General features: G+C 42.1%; 2 protein-coding genes across 3 annotated transcripts in view; both read right to left on the bottom strand.

Moving 5' to 3' along the window:
• Positions 1-3,395, bottom strand: part of cntnap2b (contactin associated protein 2b) — a 46,323-nt gene extending 42,928 nt beyond the window's left edge. Inside the window, 1 exon segment of the mRNA XM_055151444.1 lies at positions 3,272-3,395. Within this exon segment, the coding sequence (XP_055007419.1) occupies positions 3,272-3,326 (55 nt within the window). The 5' untranslated portion in view covers positions 3,327-3,395.
• A 1,176-nt stretch (positions 3,396-4,571) lies between these two features.
• LOC110168030 (gastrula zinc finger protein XlCGF8.2DB-like) lies at positions 4,572-12,363 on the bottom strand. Of its 2 annotated transcripts, none has more exons than XM_020933435.2 (2): positions 12,267-12,363; positions 4,572-7,431 (listed from the first exon to the last, which is right to left on the bottom strand). In XM_020933435.2, exon 2 carries the CDS (start codon positions 7,408-7,410, stop codon positions 6,613-6,615), a length of 798 nt encoding a protein of 265 aa, XP_020789094.1. In that variant the 5' UTR covers positions 7,411-7,431; positions 12,267-12,363; the 3' UTR covers positions 4,572-6,612. The 2 variants fall into 2 exon arrangements, with proteins under 2 accessions (XP_020789094.1, XP_055007456.1); XM_055151481.1 differs by having other exon boundaries at positions 4,572-7,428; positions 12,267-12,348.
• Positions 12,364-14,579: the final 2,216 nt, after the last annotated feature.

Here is a 14,579-nt window from a genome sequence, read left to right on the forward strand (position 1 = left end):
TGTAATCCAATTCCCACTCACTGAAACAGTAACTGTAACTGAATACAGTTACTCATCATTTGTACTCAGATTACTTAACTCCGGTACATGTAATCTGTTACTCCCCGACACTGTCTGTGATGATATCGTTACACCTCTAGTGTAAAGATTTATGTTCAATATCAAACCTCTTGCACTTTTCACAGTCCTTCAAAGACGCTCTCAGATTTGAAGAGTAAAATTTTCGAGCAAATTCAAGCCTCTAGAAATCTGTGATAAACCAAATGCACACGTGTAAAAGTCCAGATTCTACAAGTACATTTGACAAATTTTAACTCGACCTAAAATAGTTTTTTAGATGCAATAATCTGAAAAACTCTGCTCAAAACAGGTCAGGGCAGAGTCGACAAAACTGTTTTTAATGACAAAACTGTAAGGAGTTGGGAGCTAAAATTTGGGACTTTTCTTATTGGAAAGTGAGTAAACCTCCTAGAATTTTTTCAGGAATGACCCATAATCTATTTCTACGTTTACACCATAATAAAAAAATACCAAATGACTGTACACCTGCCTTTATTTCCCACACTACAGCTACACTCCTCCTCGTGTCGTTGGGAGCATTAATTTCTACACAATTGAATAACGAAGTGTCGTGTTTCAGAAAAGCCCATCTCTTCTCCGGAACACAAAACGTGCGCTGGAGTTTCAGACGCTGTGAAAGTTCCTCGTGAACAAAAGTAGATTTGTCGAGTCAGTTTTTTAAAGTGTGGGATTTGCATTTGGTTCAGTGCAGTGGCCCTAGTTTAGATTCATACTGCGGCACGGGGCGACCCAATAACGCAGAGAAGTCTGAAAAAAACTGCAATTTCTAGAGAATAAACAGAGATTAAACAAGATAAATCAAAACTTTAACAACGAGCAGTGAGACCGGGACTAAACCAGGTCTAATTTAGGACTAAGGAGATCAAGAACAACACAGAATCTGAACTGAGGATCTTTCAGGACCAAGAACAAAACCAGGACATGAACCAACAAAAAAAAAACATTTCATACTCAGACTCTTGGACTGGTTTGGTCCTGGTTTGGGCCCAGTTTAGTCCTGGTGTAGACTCGGTTTGGTCCGGTTCTAGTCCTTGTTTATTTGGTCTAGTTGAGGTTTAGGTCAAGGTTTAGTCCCAATTGTGAAGTGATGATCCTGGTTTGGGCCCAGTTTAGTTCTAGTGTGGATTTGGTTTGGCCTGGTTCTAGTCCAGTATTAGGTCAGGGTTTAGTTCGAATTTTGAAGTGATGATCCTGGTTTTGTCCTGGTTTGAACCCAGTTTAGTCCTGGTCCTGGTGTAGATTAGGTTTGGTCCGGTTTTAGTCCTTGTTTACCTAGTCTAGTCCAGGATTAGGTCAGGTTTTAGTCCCAGTTTTGAAGTGATGATCCTGGTTTTGTCCTGGTTTGAACCCAGTTTCCTCCTGGTCCTGGTATAGATTTGGTTTGGGTTGGTTCTAGTCCTGGTCTATTACAGTATCAGGTCAGGATTTAGTCTAAATTTTGAATTGATGATCCTGGTTTGGGCCCAGTTTAGTCCTGGTGTAGATTCGGTTTGCTCCAGTTCAAGTCCTTGTTTATTTGTTATGGGTTTAGGTCAGGGTTTAGTCCCAGTTTTGAAGTGATGATCCTGGTCTTAGTACTGGTTTGAACCCAGTTTAATTCTGATGTAGGCTTGGCTTGGTTTATTTAAGTTCTAGTCCTTGTTTACCTGGTCTAGTCCAGGTTTAAATCAGGGTTTAATCCCAATTTTGAAGTGATGATCCTGGTTTTGTCCTGGTTTGAACCCAGTTTGGTCCTGGTCCTGGTATAAATTTGGTTTGGGTTGGTTCTAGTCCTGGTTTACCTGGTCTATTACAGTATTAGGTCAGGATTTAGTCTAAATTTTAAAGTGATGATCCTGGTTTGGGCCCAGTTTAGTCCTGATGTAGACTCAGTTTGGTTACGGGTTTAGGTCAGGGTTTAGTCCTAGTTTTGAAGTGATAATCCTGGTTTTGGTCCTAGTTTGACCCGTGTTTAGGCCTGATGTAGGCTTGGTTTATTCCAGTTCTAGTCCTTGTTTACCTGGTCTAGTCCAGGTTTAAGTCAGGGTGTAGTCCCAGTTTTGAAGTGATGGTCCTTTTTTGGGCCCAGTTTAGTCCTGGTGTAGATTTCGTTTGGTCTTGTTCTAGTCCAGGTTTAGGTCAGAGTTCAGTCCAAGTTTTGAAGTAATGATCCTGGTTTGGTCCTGGTTTGAACCCAGTTTTGTCCTGGTGTAGATATGGTTTGGTCTAGTTCTAGTCCAGGTTTAGGTCGGAGTTTAGTCCCAATTTTGAAGTGATGATGCTGGTTTTGGTACTGGTTTGATCCTGGTATGAACCCAGGTTAGTCCTGACGTAGAATTGCTTTGGTGCGGTTCTAGTCCTGGTTTACCTCGTCTAGTCCAGGTTTAGGTCAAGGTTGAGTCCCAGTTTTGAAGTGATGATCCTGTTTTTGATCCTGGTTGGGGCCCTGTTTAGTCCCAGTTATAAAAGTGATGATCCTGGTTTGGTCCTGATTTGAACCTAGGTTAGTCCTGGTCCTGGTGTAGATTTGTTTTGGTCCTGTCCTAGTCCTCATGTACCTGGTCTAGTCCAGGTTTAGGTCAAGGTTGAGTCCCAATTTTGAAGTGATGATCCTGATTTGGACCCAGTTTAGACCTGATGTACACCTGGTTTGGTTCAGTTTTAGTCCTGGTAGTCCCAATTATGAAGTGATGATCCTGGTCTGGTCCTGGTTTAGTCCTGGTCCTGGTGTAGATTTGTTTTGGTCCTGTCCTAGTCCTGGTTTAGTCTCGGTCCCAGCTGTTATTTAGGAATAAACTAGATGCAAATAACCTGGACTAAAACTTACAATCTTTAAAAGACTGAGTCAGAACTTAAACAGGACTAGACCTAGACCTAGGACTAAACCAGGACTTAACATCGTCCCGCGTGAACCCAACAACACCACACCGAGAGTCTGAGTAATTCACCTTCCACGTCACGCGTTATGATTTATGAGCGAAGCACCGGGGCCTGGTTTCATTTCCCAAAACCCCCAAAACCCCAAACCCTGCGCGCGCACACTTCGCCAAAACCGAACCGAGCCCACGTTTGGGGATTTTAAGCGCGACTGGACATTTTCACGGGTTTATTTTCCTCTCACCGGGCCTGGAAACGGCGCACCAGGTCCAGGCTTTGGTCCCATTCCGCCCGGACCCGCGCCCCCTCCTTCTTTGTGCGATGTGGTACTTACGGGACGCTGCGGCAGAACTCCTCCAAGCGCACGCCAACGCCAACATCCACAACATGTTCACGGAGCTCGCGACACCGCTGTGGTATTTTGGGTTTCGAGGAGAGAGAGACAATGGTCCAGCTCCTCTGCCTCCACCTCAATCCACAGCCCCCCCCTCCAAAAATACAAAAAAAACCAAAAACAAAACCAAAAATACGCTTTGTTTTACGCGCAAAATAATCCACAGCGCGTCTCGCCCCGGTCCGCCCAGTGCGCCACGCGAACCAAAAAAATACGTAAAAACAAGCGCAAAAAGGATGAATGGCCGCGCTAGCTCAGGTGCATCTCATCTTCCCGAGCCACAAACGCACAGAACCCCCCTCCTCCTCCTCCAGCCGAAACACCCCCGCGTCTTACCCGGGGAATGGTACGACCCGAGGCGCACAACAATGGAGGAGCGAGGAGGGGCCGCGCGCGGGGGCCAGGTGGGAGGCAGAGGGGCCCGAGCGCGGATAGGGCACAGAGCGAGGGCCCCCGGGTGATTTTAAATTTTTTTTTTTTTTTTTTTTTGGAGAAAGAGGAGGAGGAGGAATCGATAAATCACAACAGCGCGACAAAAGGGGCGTTAATGAGTCGGGATGAGCTGCAGCGCACGTGCGGACAGATCCAAAAAGAAACGATGTGCACAGAGGGTTTTGTAGAATATTAAATAAAACTACGACGGAGTATAAGGGTCAGATAAAAAAAAAAAAAAAAATAAAAAATGCTGATGCTACAAGAATAAAGTCGTAACATTTCGACATTAAAATCATAATATTATGAGAATAAAATCAAAGCCAGAAAAAGTCGCAATTTTACGAAAATAAAGTAGTAATTTTATGAGAATAAAGTCGTAGTCAAAATAAAGTCGTAATATTATGAGAATATCGGCTGCTCTGAAAGTCTGAACGAGTGCAGAATGGAGAATTTGGAGCATTTTGTAAAGGAGAAGAATCCGTGTATCATTCGTTCATTCGACTGAACCCAGTCTCAGTCCTGGTCCTGTTCCCGGTCTCAATCCTGGTCTCAGTCCTTGTCTAAGTCCTGGTCTCAGTCCTGGTCTGGTCTCGGACCTCGTTTAGTCCTGGTTCAGTTCGGAGGCACAAATAATGAAGAAAATTGGTTGTTCGTTTTCTTATTTTTGGTTTTATATTGAAAAGGCAACAAGGTTCTAGGACAGAGTCAGATTTAAAAAAAAAGGTAAATAACAACAACAAAAAAATACTGTGAGTTGATTATAATGTGGACACTTGATAATGACTCAAATTAAACAGCAGACGAGGAAAGGTCGACCGCAGACTGGGCCTAGGGGTTTATTTCATCACAGTGAATTCATATCAAACAGAGGATTATAAAGTGATTTAACAAACATTACAGACGCATTTCACTTTTGTATTAGAACATCAACTTTCTCCATTTGTTTGATAAATTAGAATCATTATCTCTGATGCTTTATTCAGGCTAAAGCTTCTTCAAGACTCCAATTTAAAACAAAAGTCTGTGTTTTCTATCAGTGTTTGTATAGTCTCAATAAAAAAGATGCATTAAACATACAATAATAAGCATAGTTTTTACAGTAAGGCAATTACATTTGGCACAAAAATGTAACCGGAGCTTTTAGTGTCAAAAGTATAGACTAGATTATTATTTTAAAAGAGAATAATTGTGCAAAATTGCCTTTATGAGCTTTTACCCAGTGTCACCTCTTCATTATGTTGCATTTGTGTAATTATGAGTGATTCTTGCAGGTTAGAATAATCTTATATGTTCCTGCGATCGACGCTCGAGTGCTCAGAAAAATTCTGTTTGCACCAACCCCCTTCCCCCGCCCACAGCTCTGCACTTAAAACTGAGGGGTGGTTGATGAGACGAACATAACGGAACACTACAAAGGCATGGAGATGACGAAAACTGGGACATTTTCTCATTTTTCCAAGACTTTGACTTACCGTATTTTCCGCACTATTAGGCGCTCTGGAGTATAAGACATTAAGTCATTAAATGGTCTATTTTCAAACTTTTTTCACAAATAAACCGTGTGGGACTTTAAAGGAAACACAACAGCTGGATGGGTGAGTGGTTTTGTTGGTTTGTGGCGTTCACGGTGACTCAGTTGTTCAGTCGTGTCTAGAAGTGGCACATTGGACTCGCTTTTTCGGTTCGTTCCTCCGTTCTGTTCCTCGTCGGCGTGGAGTGACGAGTGTGTCTGCAGGTGTGTTTCGCTGTGCAGTCGCTGTCTGCGGCTTTGTAGTTTACTGAAGTCGTGCTGGGACACCAGAGTAGATTCATGTATGGGGCGCTCTGGATTGTGGCACGTGGCCGTTTTTTGATGCGATTAGAGGCTTAAGAGTGAGTCTAATGGCCCAGAAAATACGGTACTACTGCGAACAGAGCCGTCATCGTATGTTTCCAAATGCCTTTGCAAATGCAACGAACAGCAAATAAAAGTGACAAAATGCATAGTACACTCAGATGGCTGATGTCCAAAAGCTTTTTTAAAATTTTTGAATAACGTTTTGGCAAAAAAAAAAAAAAGGCTTCGTCAGATATTTTTCTTGTTTGTCTTCTGTGGTAGCCTGATTTATCAGCCGGTTTCACTTCGTAGAAACCGTCTGATTAGGATTCGTTCACTTGATTGTAGGCAGGTACTTTTTTAATTTAACCAATAACTGCTGTTTGGTCGTGACGTATGTAATGCTCCAAATCCCGTAGGAAGAAGGACAATAACGTCTTTCCCCTTGATAAAATTCAAACATTCTCTTCGTTCCGGCTTTAAATCCTCGATCTCGGGAATCGTCGCCAACACAGAATGTCTGTCTTCGTCTACATCCATCTCGACACTTTGTTTACTGTTGTGCTGTTCCACAAAATAGACCCAGACAGACGTGACGAGTTTGACGTCATGACTTCACAGCTCTTCACTGATGGGCTGATACGCGATCTACAACTTCCGGGGTTCTTGCGAATCATCTAGTGTATTCTGATTCCTGACCTAGTCGCTGAGAGAAATGAAATTGAGCGGAGGCACAAGGTGGCGCCAGCCTGGATAGTTCTGTGGTCCAAAGCGAGAAAAATATCTGACGAAGGCTTTTTTTTTTTCCCCAAAATGTTACGTTAATATAAAAAAAAGCTTTTGGACATCGACCATCTGAGTGTGTTATGCATTTATGTGTGTTATGCAAGTCTTGTGGTCATTTTCAACAATAATAAAAACACATTTTATCTAGTTACGATTTTGTAACTGATGGAGTTCATTCGGTTCTTCCCATTTCTATAATTAAATTGCGCTTTACAGTTTACAAAATGTAAAAGTGATAAATGGTTTAGTTCTTCTGTTTGGCCTTGATCTTCTTGTGCACCTTCATGTGTTGATTCAGCTCTGGTTTGGTGAAGAAAACCTTTGCACAGACCTCACAGGGGATGACCAGCTCCCGTGTGTGTTTGAGGTTGTGAGAATTCAGCGACGACGGGTTCGTGAAGCTCGTCCCACAGCGGTCGCAGAGATACGGCCTCAGTCCCGAGTGGAGAACGCAGTGCAGCTTAAACGCCTGAGCGCTTTTGTACTTTTTCCCACACTCGGCACAAGTGTAGGGCTTTTCTTTGCTGTGGCTCTTCATATGCTGCTTCAGAACCGTGCTCGAGATGAAGGACTTCCCGCACGTCTCGCAGGTGCACGGCTTGAGTCCGCTGTGGATCTTTAGGTGTTTTTTGTATGATTTAACCCACGGAAACGTTTTACCACACTGGTCACATCGGTATGGACGCTCGCCGGAATGAATGCGCATGTGCTTTTTCAGATCGTCTAAAAGCGTGAAGGCCGTCCCACACTGGTCGCACGTGTGGTCCTTGGCGCCGGTGTGGATGAGCTGGTGTCGGCGGAGGCTCCCCCCAGTGGTGAAGCTGCTGCCACACTGGTCGCAGGTGAAGGGTTTGGCTCCGGTGTGGGTCTGCAGGTGCTTCTTGAGGTGGCAGGCCTGGGTGAAGGTCTGCTCACACTGGTCGCATTCGTACGGACGGACGCCAGAGTGAAGCACAGAGTGTCTTTTGAGGTGAGCAGAGGTGGAGAAGGATTTCCCACACTGGTCACAGCGGAACTTTTTAGGCAAAGACGGTGAGGCCATGGGTCCAGATGAAAATCGCTTCTATGAACAAACAGAGAAATATAAAGATAGAAAATCAGTTCAAACCTTTTGGAAAGTCTCTCACTATATTTACTGTTATTATAATGTGGTTACTAATAATTAGATAGTCAGGCTGGTGCCACCTAGTGCCTCCGCTGTTTCATTTCTCTCCAGCGACTAGATCAGGAATCAAAATACACTAGACGGTTCACAAAAACCCCGAAAGTGTGAGTTCAGGCACCAGCCAATCAGCGAAGAACCATATATTCTGTGTTGGCAACGATTCCCGAGATCGAGGATTTAAAGCTGGAACAAAGAGAATGTTTGGTGAATTTTATCAAGAGGAAAGACGTTATTGTCCTTTTTCCTATGGGATTTTGGTGCATTACATACGTCACGACCAAACAGCAGCGATTGGTTAAATGACAAAAAGTGACCTCCTACTGTCGAGCGAACGAAATCTAATGCTGCGAGATCAGATGTTTTCCATGAAGTGAATATATCGTATCATTTAATGTGATGATGCAGTATCAATATCATGGGCTGCTGTATCTATATATTGCCAAGACTATCTTTTGGTATACTGTAGGAGAAATACGACTTGACGTGTTGTAAGATGTGCGTGTTGGGCATGTGGTTTAGCTTTTGACGAACATTCACAATACATTTGCGGGGCACCAGATTCTGACCGAATCAAACTTAACCATATACGACAACAACAACTTATCAATTTAATCAATCTGAAGGGAACGTACCCGAAAAAGTGACCTGATGATAACTTTAAGAAAAATCACTGAAACCAGCAAATTCCTTTGTGTGGTTTATTAACAAACAATAACTAGACACCAGCTTCCAAGTTCTGGTTACGTAACATTAAAGCACCGATTTTAACAACCTGAGGTAGTTATAAAAACGGGGTTCAGTTTAGCTCAGTTATGGCGTTTCGCTAAGTCGCTACTGCGCTTGCCTTGGGAATAATTGGACGCAATCGTAAGAGGGATGCCAACCCTTATTCATTCACTGTTCAGAACCAGCCTTACTTGGCGATGTTGTTCTCGGTCCGTGTGGAATGCGGCGATGGCGGGGTTCGGCGGTGGTCGTGCGCACGGGCAGGCAGCGGCGTGATGACGGTACTCGGGCAGGGCGGTCCACGCCTCCTTCACCGGCTCTGGTCCTCAGCTCTCGGCAGGTGCGACTCCAGGTCTGTTACAGCTCCCCCTGGGTCTCTCCGACCGGCCGTCTTCCCTGGTCCTCCTCGGCGGGTCCTCGCGGCGGCGAGGCAAGGCGAAGAGCGAAGAAAGGCGAAGCGATGTTTTCGCGCGTGAGGCTTCGTTTTGGTCAGTGCGCTTGGTGGGCGTTGTTATATGCAAATTTAAGGCACGCCCAGGTCTGAGCTGAACTGGTCCCCGTACAAATATCATTTGTAAATATTAATTTGATAACCTCCCACTTTCAGGTACTTCATAACTGTTTACGATAACATTAGCCGATGATTCATACAGAGAAATCAAAGGTGTGTCTGTCCGAAAACACGCCGTGAAGTTACCGTAAATACCTCCGCGGGAACATGACATGAAATACACACAAGAGACCATGAACACATGAATTAAGCAATGTGGCATACTTATCTTGCATCAACATGAGCCTTATATAGAACACAGTTAAAAACATTTGTAACTAGTTATCAAGATGCGTTTAATCCAGTCCTTCTCTAGTGTCCAAAAAGTGGCAACCACAGTCCATCGTGGGTTTAACCGGTCCAAGCATTGGCGCCTGATGGTCTGGTATGTAGATGATGTGGGTCAGTTTCTTCAAAGCAAAATGAGGAATGTCATTATTTAACAGTCCTTATCACTTTAGCAGAGCCATGTCAATTTCCCACTTCTGATTCATGTCCCACCTGGCGTGGGGGAAGGGAGGGGTGAAAGCACCAAAGGTCGGTTCTCTTGGGGTTGTAAATACCAAGAGGCAGTCAGGCAGAACCGACTTCTCTAGGTTCCTGGTTTGTGGATTCTGTCAGAATGGGGGACCAGGCCCTGAACAGGCACCTTTCCCTACAATATTTTTCTAAATTATTTTGTTACAGCTACAGTTTTGTTGTTTGTTCAGTGGAAGGAAACTCATTTATGCGACACATTTGACCTTTTCACGGTTTTGATGATTAAAATGTTTGTGTTTCATATGAACTTTGTAGCGGTGCAAAAGTATAGCCTCATTCATCAGCTGGTTTCACTTCGTGGAAACCGCCTGACCTCGCAGCATTAGGATTCGTTCGCTCGACAGTAGGCAGAGACTTTTTTTATTTAACCAATCGCTGTTATTTGGTCGTGACGTCTGTAATGCTCCAAATCCCGTAGGAAAGAAGGGCAATAACGTCTTTCCCCTTGATAAAATTCACCAAACATTCTCTTTGTTCCAGCTTTAAATCCTCGATCTCGGGAATCGTTGCCAACACAGAATGTCTGTCTTCGTCTACATCCATCGCGACGCTTTGTTTACTGTTGTGCTGTTCCACAAAAAAGGACACAGACAGACGCCACGAGTTTGACATTATGACTTCACAGCTCACAGCTGATTGGTCGGTGCGCCGTCTACAACTTCTGGGGTTTTGTGAACTGTCTAGTGGATTCTGATTCCTAACTTAGTCGGTGGAGAGAAATGAAATTGAGCGGAAAATACAAGGAACAGCAAAATAAAAGTGAAAAAAGCATAGCACACTCAGGTGGCCAATGTCCAAAAGCTTTTTTAATTTTTAAATAACGCTTCGGCAAAACAAAAAACATCATCAGATATTTTTCTTGCTTTGGAGCTCAGTATAATATTTCATATTCACTTAGCACAGGATGTGGATTAACAAAGACTTTCAGTATCACAGCCACGATTTAACCTTTATTTATTGAACTGTAAATCGATTTGAAACATATTGTACCAATTTGAAAGTGCACTGTATCGAGGTATGTATCGTATCGGCAACTTCTGAGTTATTCCTGGCCCTAATACACACTGAAGCTTGAAAAGACTTAGGTGTCACAGAAATCGATCGAATATTCATGTTGAGATTTACATTTTCATTGTCTTTCGTGTGTTTTTTGCTTTTCGTCTGGACCACACCTTAACATGTGTGAAGAAACCTGCAGACACACAGACTCCTGTCCCCAACAAACCTTCTGATTATCCACACGTTGAACAAAAAGCATTAAAATAAAAATAAACTACATTAAAAATCCCTAACACACAAGTAAAAGATTAAGAACCAAGGGTGGAGACAAACTGCCCCATTCGTGTCCTCCACATTCTTGCTGAGCACATGTTTCTTCAGAGAGAAACGGGGGATGGGGAAGTGTTTTTAAAAAACAATTGTTATTTATTCACTTTTACACCTCGTTTGGGGGTGAAACAGTTTGCCAGGTTAAGCCTCTGTGTGCTTGTATGTTACTACAGTCAGTGTTGGGGAGTAACAGATTACATGTACCAGAGTTAAGTAATCAGAGTACAAATTATGAGTAACTGTATTCAGTTACAGTTAACTGTTTCAGTGAGTGGTAATTGGATTACAGTTACTTTGTTGAAATAAATGGATTACACGGCAGGAGTTTCCTGTTTTCACATTTGGGGCTATATCCTTTTTTTTTTTCTCTGTAATTCCACTCATTGCTGGATACTAAACCAGGTCTAAACCAGGTCTAAACCAGGACTAAAACCAGGTCTAAAGCAGGTCTAAACCAGGACTAAACCAGGTCTAAACCCTAAACCAGGTCTAAACCAGGTCTAAACCAGGACTAAACTAGGTCTAAACCAGGACTAAACCAGGACTAAACCAGGACTAAACCAGAATTAAACCAGATCTAAACCAGGACTAAATCCTGCTGTGTGGACGTGTCTCCTCGTCTTCTATCAATAATATTTTTTATTTGGTTCAGTAAAGTCTGGACTTTTTATTTTCTTTTATCAGACAAAACTTTTTATGTTACGATTTCCTCGTCTTTGCTTCTCTACAGCAAATCAAGTAATCCAAAGTATTCAGATTACATTACTCACTTTAATTTAATGGGTTACCTTACAAACTACATTTTGGTGTATGTAATCTGTAATACATTTTAAAAGTCACCTTCCCAACACTGACTACAGATTATACTAAAGCGAAAGTACTAGTATTAGTCATTAGGTTAAAGACAGATAAATGCAGCTCTGAGCTTTTCAAACTCATTTTAATCATTTTCATCCAAGCTCCTGCACTTTTATTATTGATGCTTGTGTAGGAGGACGTAGATCTACACGTCTCCATTACAGACAGTGACCAGATTTTCTAAATAAAAAACTGGGACGGGGTTAAAATTATAAAATTAGTTCGTAACTAAGGAAAATTGTTCTGCATTTGGCACTAATGTGAGTCAGTACAGTCACATTTTCTTTCTGTTTTGGTCATTTTTAAGCAGCTTTTCTGTATTTTACGTAAACAAACGTCAATTTATGCTTCTCTTTACTGCTGGCAGGGATCAAATTTGTTAAAAATAGGGACATTTCTTGTATAAAACTGGGACAAATCACTGGTTTTGTATAAATCTGCAGGGACAGGGGACAAAGTGTAAACCCACTGTACCTCCCACTACCATCTCCATAACATAGAAATGCAATCTAATCAAATCAACTCAATAGAATCGCAGATAAGCATATTAATGGAATAATTCCCAAGAAAATTACAAAAACACAGCTCACAAATGGAGGAAAACCAGACCAGAAAAAAGTGGTAAATATGAAATAGTTCTGTTTAGACAAAAACAAAACCTCGTCCACCTCGGTTAGTTTATAAATTATTTCCAGCTCTAGATGTTCAATAAAATAAAATGTTTACTCACGCAGACGATGAGACGATCTCTATTTGTGGTGTGTTTTTCTGTAAATCACGAAAAACTCGAGTCTCCGGGAGAAACCGCACACCGCGTCTTATCAAAGGCACGTGTGCGGAAGTGGGCGGGGCTTATGTTTCGCTTAAACTTAATTTTTTTTATTTTATTTTTTATTTTTTATTAATTACACATAAATGGTAACGCAAACGTTTTTTATTTAGTTTGATTTGATAATTAAAAAAAAATATTATTTACACAATGAAATGTACATAATTTTTGATGGGAGATAACGGTGCTTTTTTTTTTTTTTTTTTTTTTTTTTTTTTTGATTGATTGATTCGTTTTTATTTCGAGTTTGTGCCAAGAGAGAAACAATAGTCATAAATATACTACATATACACTGTAAACAAAAGAAAAGCACATTTCTCAAAAAGGAGTGGGAAAAAGAAAAACTTATAATATTAATCCAAAACTGTTCAAGACATAGTTTCAGAAATGATGTGGTTGCTTATGAAATCTGATCACGAAACTTAATAAATATTTAATATAACTTTAACCCCAAACCTTTTTTTTTTTTTTTTTTTTTTTTTTTTTTAATAATGTACTGTACACACACACACACACATACATTTATAGGCCTGGGAGTCTGACAGTTCTTCAGTATCTTTTCTGTTTCAGTCCTGCACTTTTCTGGACTGAGATGTTTGTGGTTTTTCCTGGTATCTGCTGTTACAATCACCACAGGCTCCACTGATGCCTTCACTTTCCAGACCTTCTCCAGCTCCTCCTTGAGCCCCTGGTGTTTCTCTAGTTTCTCATGTTCCTTTTTCCTGATATTTCCATCTCTTGGTGTTGTGATGTTCCACCACCACGGCTCTGCTCTGTTGTTTATCCACCACCACTATGTCTGGTTGGTCCATCACCGTCCTGTCTGTCTGTATCTGGTGTTTCCCACCTTAATCCTGGGGTCTCCAGCCTCGTACTCTGCACAGATGTTTCTGTACACTCTGCCCGCCACTTGGTTCTGTCGCTCCATGTTTGTTTCCCTGCAGCATCTTACACCTGCAGTTCTGTGCTGGACTACTGGAACAAGGAGGAAATGGACGAGATGTGAGAGAACACACACACACACACACACACACACACTTACATACCGGTGTCCTGCTGGTGCCCAGAGTCAGGACTAAACAAGGGGAGTCAGTTTCAGATTCACACAGACTCGACTTTGACTCTGTTTAAATCCAGACTCAGAACATTTCTCTTTCACTGTGCATTTGACTGAAAGGTTTTCATTCCACACTCTTCTCTCTCATTTAAAGGTTGTATAAAAGATTTTCCAAGGAAAGAGAAATGCAGCGACTGTTTGCCCTTTTTTAAATGTTGTGCTTTGCTCCTTTTCCCCTTCTCTTCTTCTTCCCGCGACATCAAAAACTGACTTTCTTTTGCGGCGAACTGGTCGTGGATTCTTGTCGGCCATTACAACAAACTTTGTGCAAACTGAGAGGAAGCTACAGTTCGAAAAAGACGGCAAGAACCGCTGCGCTGGTTGAGTAAATGGCATCAGTGCCTGAGAGGCGAACGTAAACCACGTAATCCCAGCGCGCCGGCAAGTCGTTGACGCTAGAAACGTAGGGAGTTTGATTGACAACCTAACAGCCAATAGAAAATGAGGTAGCCTTGTTATCTATTGGCTGATGTTTATCTGCCCCCACCATGTCCACAGTTGATGGATTTTCATTCTTTTTTTTTCTTTTTTTTTTTTTTTGGTCATCATAATTACAAGGCTGCTGCGTCTCTATAATTCTATTTTGAACTTTCATTGACAATTTGAAACAAACAAAAAATCCTCCATACAACCTTTAATGTCTCTCTCTCTCTTTTTAATTTTATGATGATTATTCATGTTTTGATTTGTTTTTTATTCTGATTTTACTATATTTATGGCCATACCAGTTTGTCAAAGCATGATCTTGTCAGATTTCAGAAGCTCAGCAGGGCCGGGCCTGGTCAGGACTTGGATGGAAACACTGGGAAAATCAGGAGCCACAGGAGGCATCAGTGACAAAAAACTGTGATTGTGTCTTTAGGTAAAACACTTCACCCACATTGCCTTGTATGAATGTGGTGTGTGTGAGTGTTGGTGGTGGTCGGAGGGACCAATGGCACAGATTAACAGCCTTGCTTCTGTCAGTCTGTCCCAGGGCAGCTGTGGCTACAATAGTAGTTTACCACCGTTGAGTGTGAAGTGACTGAATAATGAACTGTAAAATGCTTTGGGGGTTTTGAAATGTGTGATATAAATGCAATGATGAATTAATTAAT

This window comes from Boleophthalmus pectinirostris, unplaced genomic scaffold (assembly GCF_026225935.1).
Source record: "Boleophthalmus pectinirostris isolate CB_2022bp ecotype Guang Dong unplaced genomic scaffold, ASM2622593v1 HiC_scaffold_16, whole genome shotgun sequence".
In the NCBI taxonomy this organism is placed as follows: domain Eukaryota; kingdom Metazoa; phylum Chordata; class Actinopteri; order Gobiiformes; family Gobiidae; genus Boleophthalmus; species Boleophthalmus pectinirostris.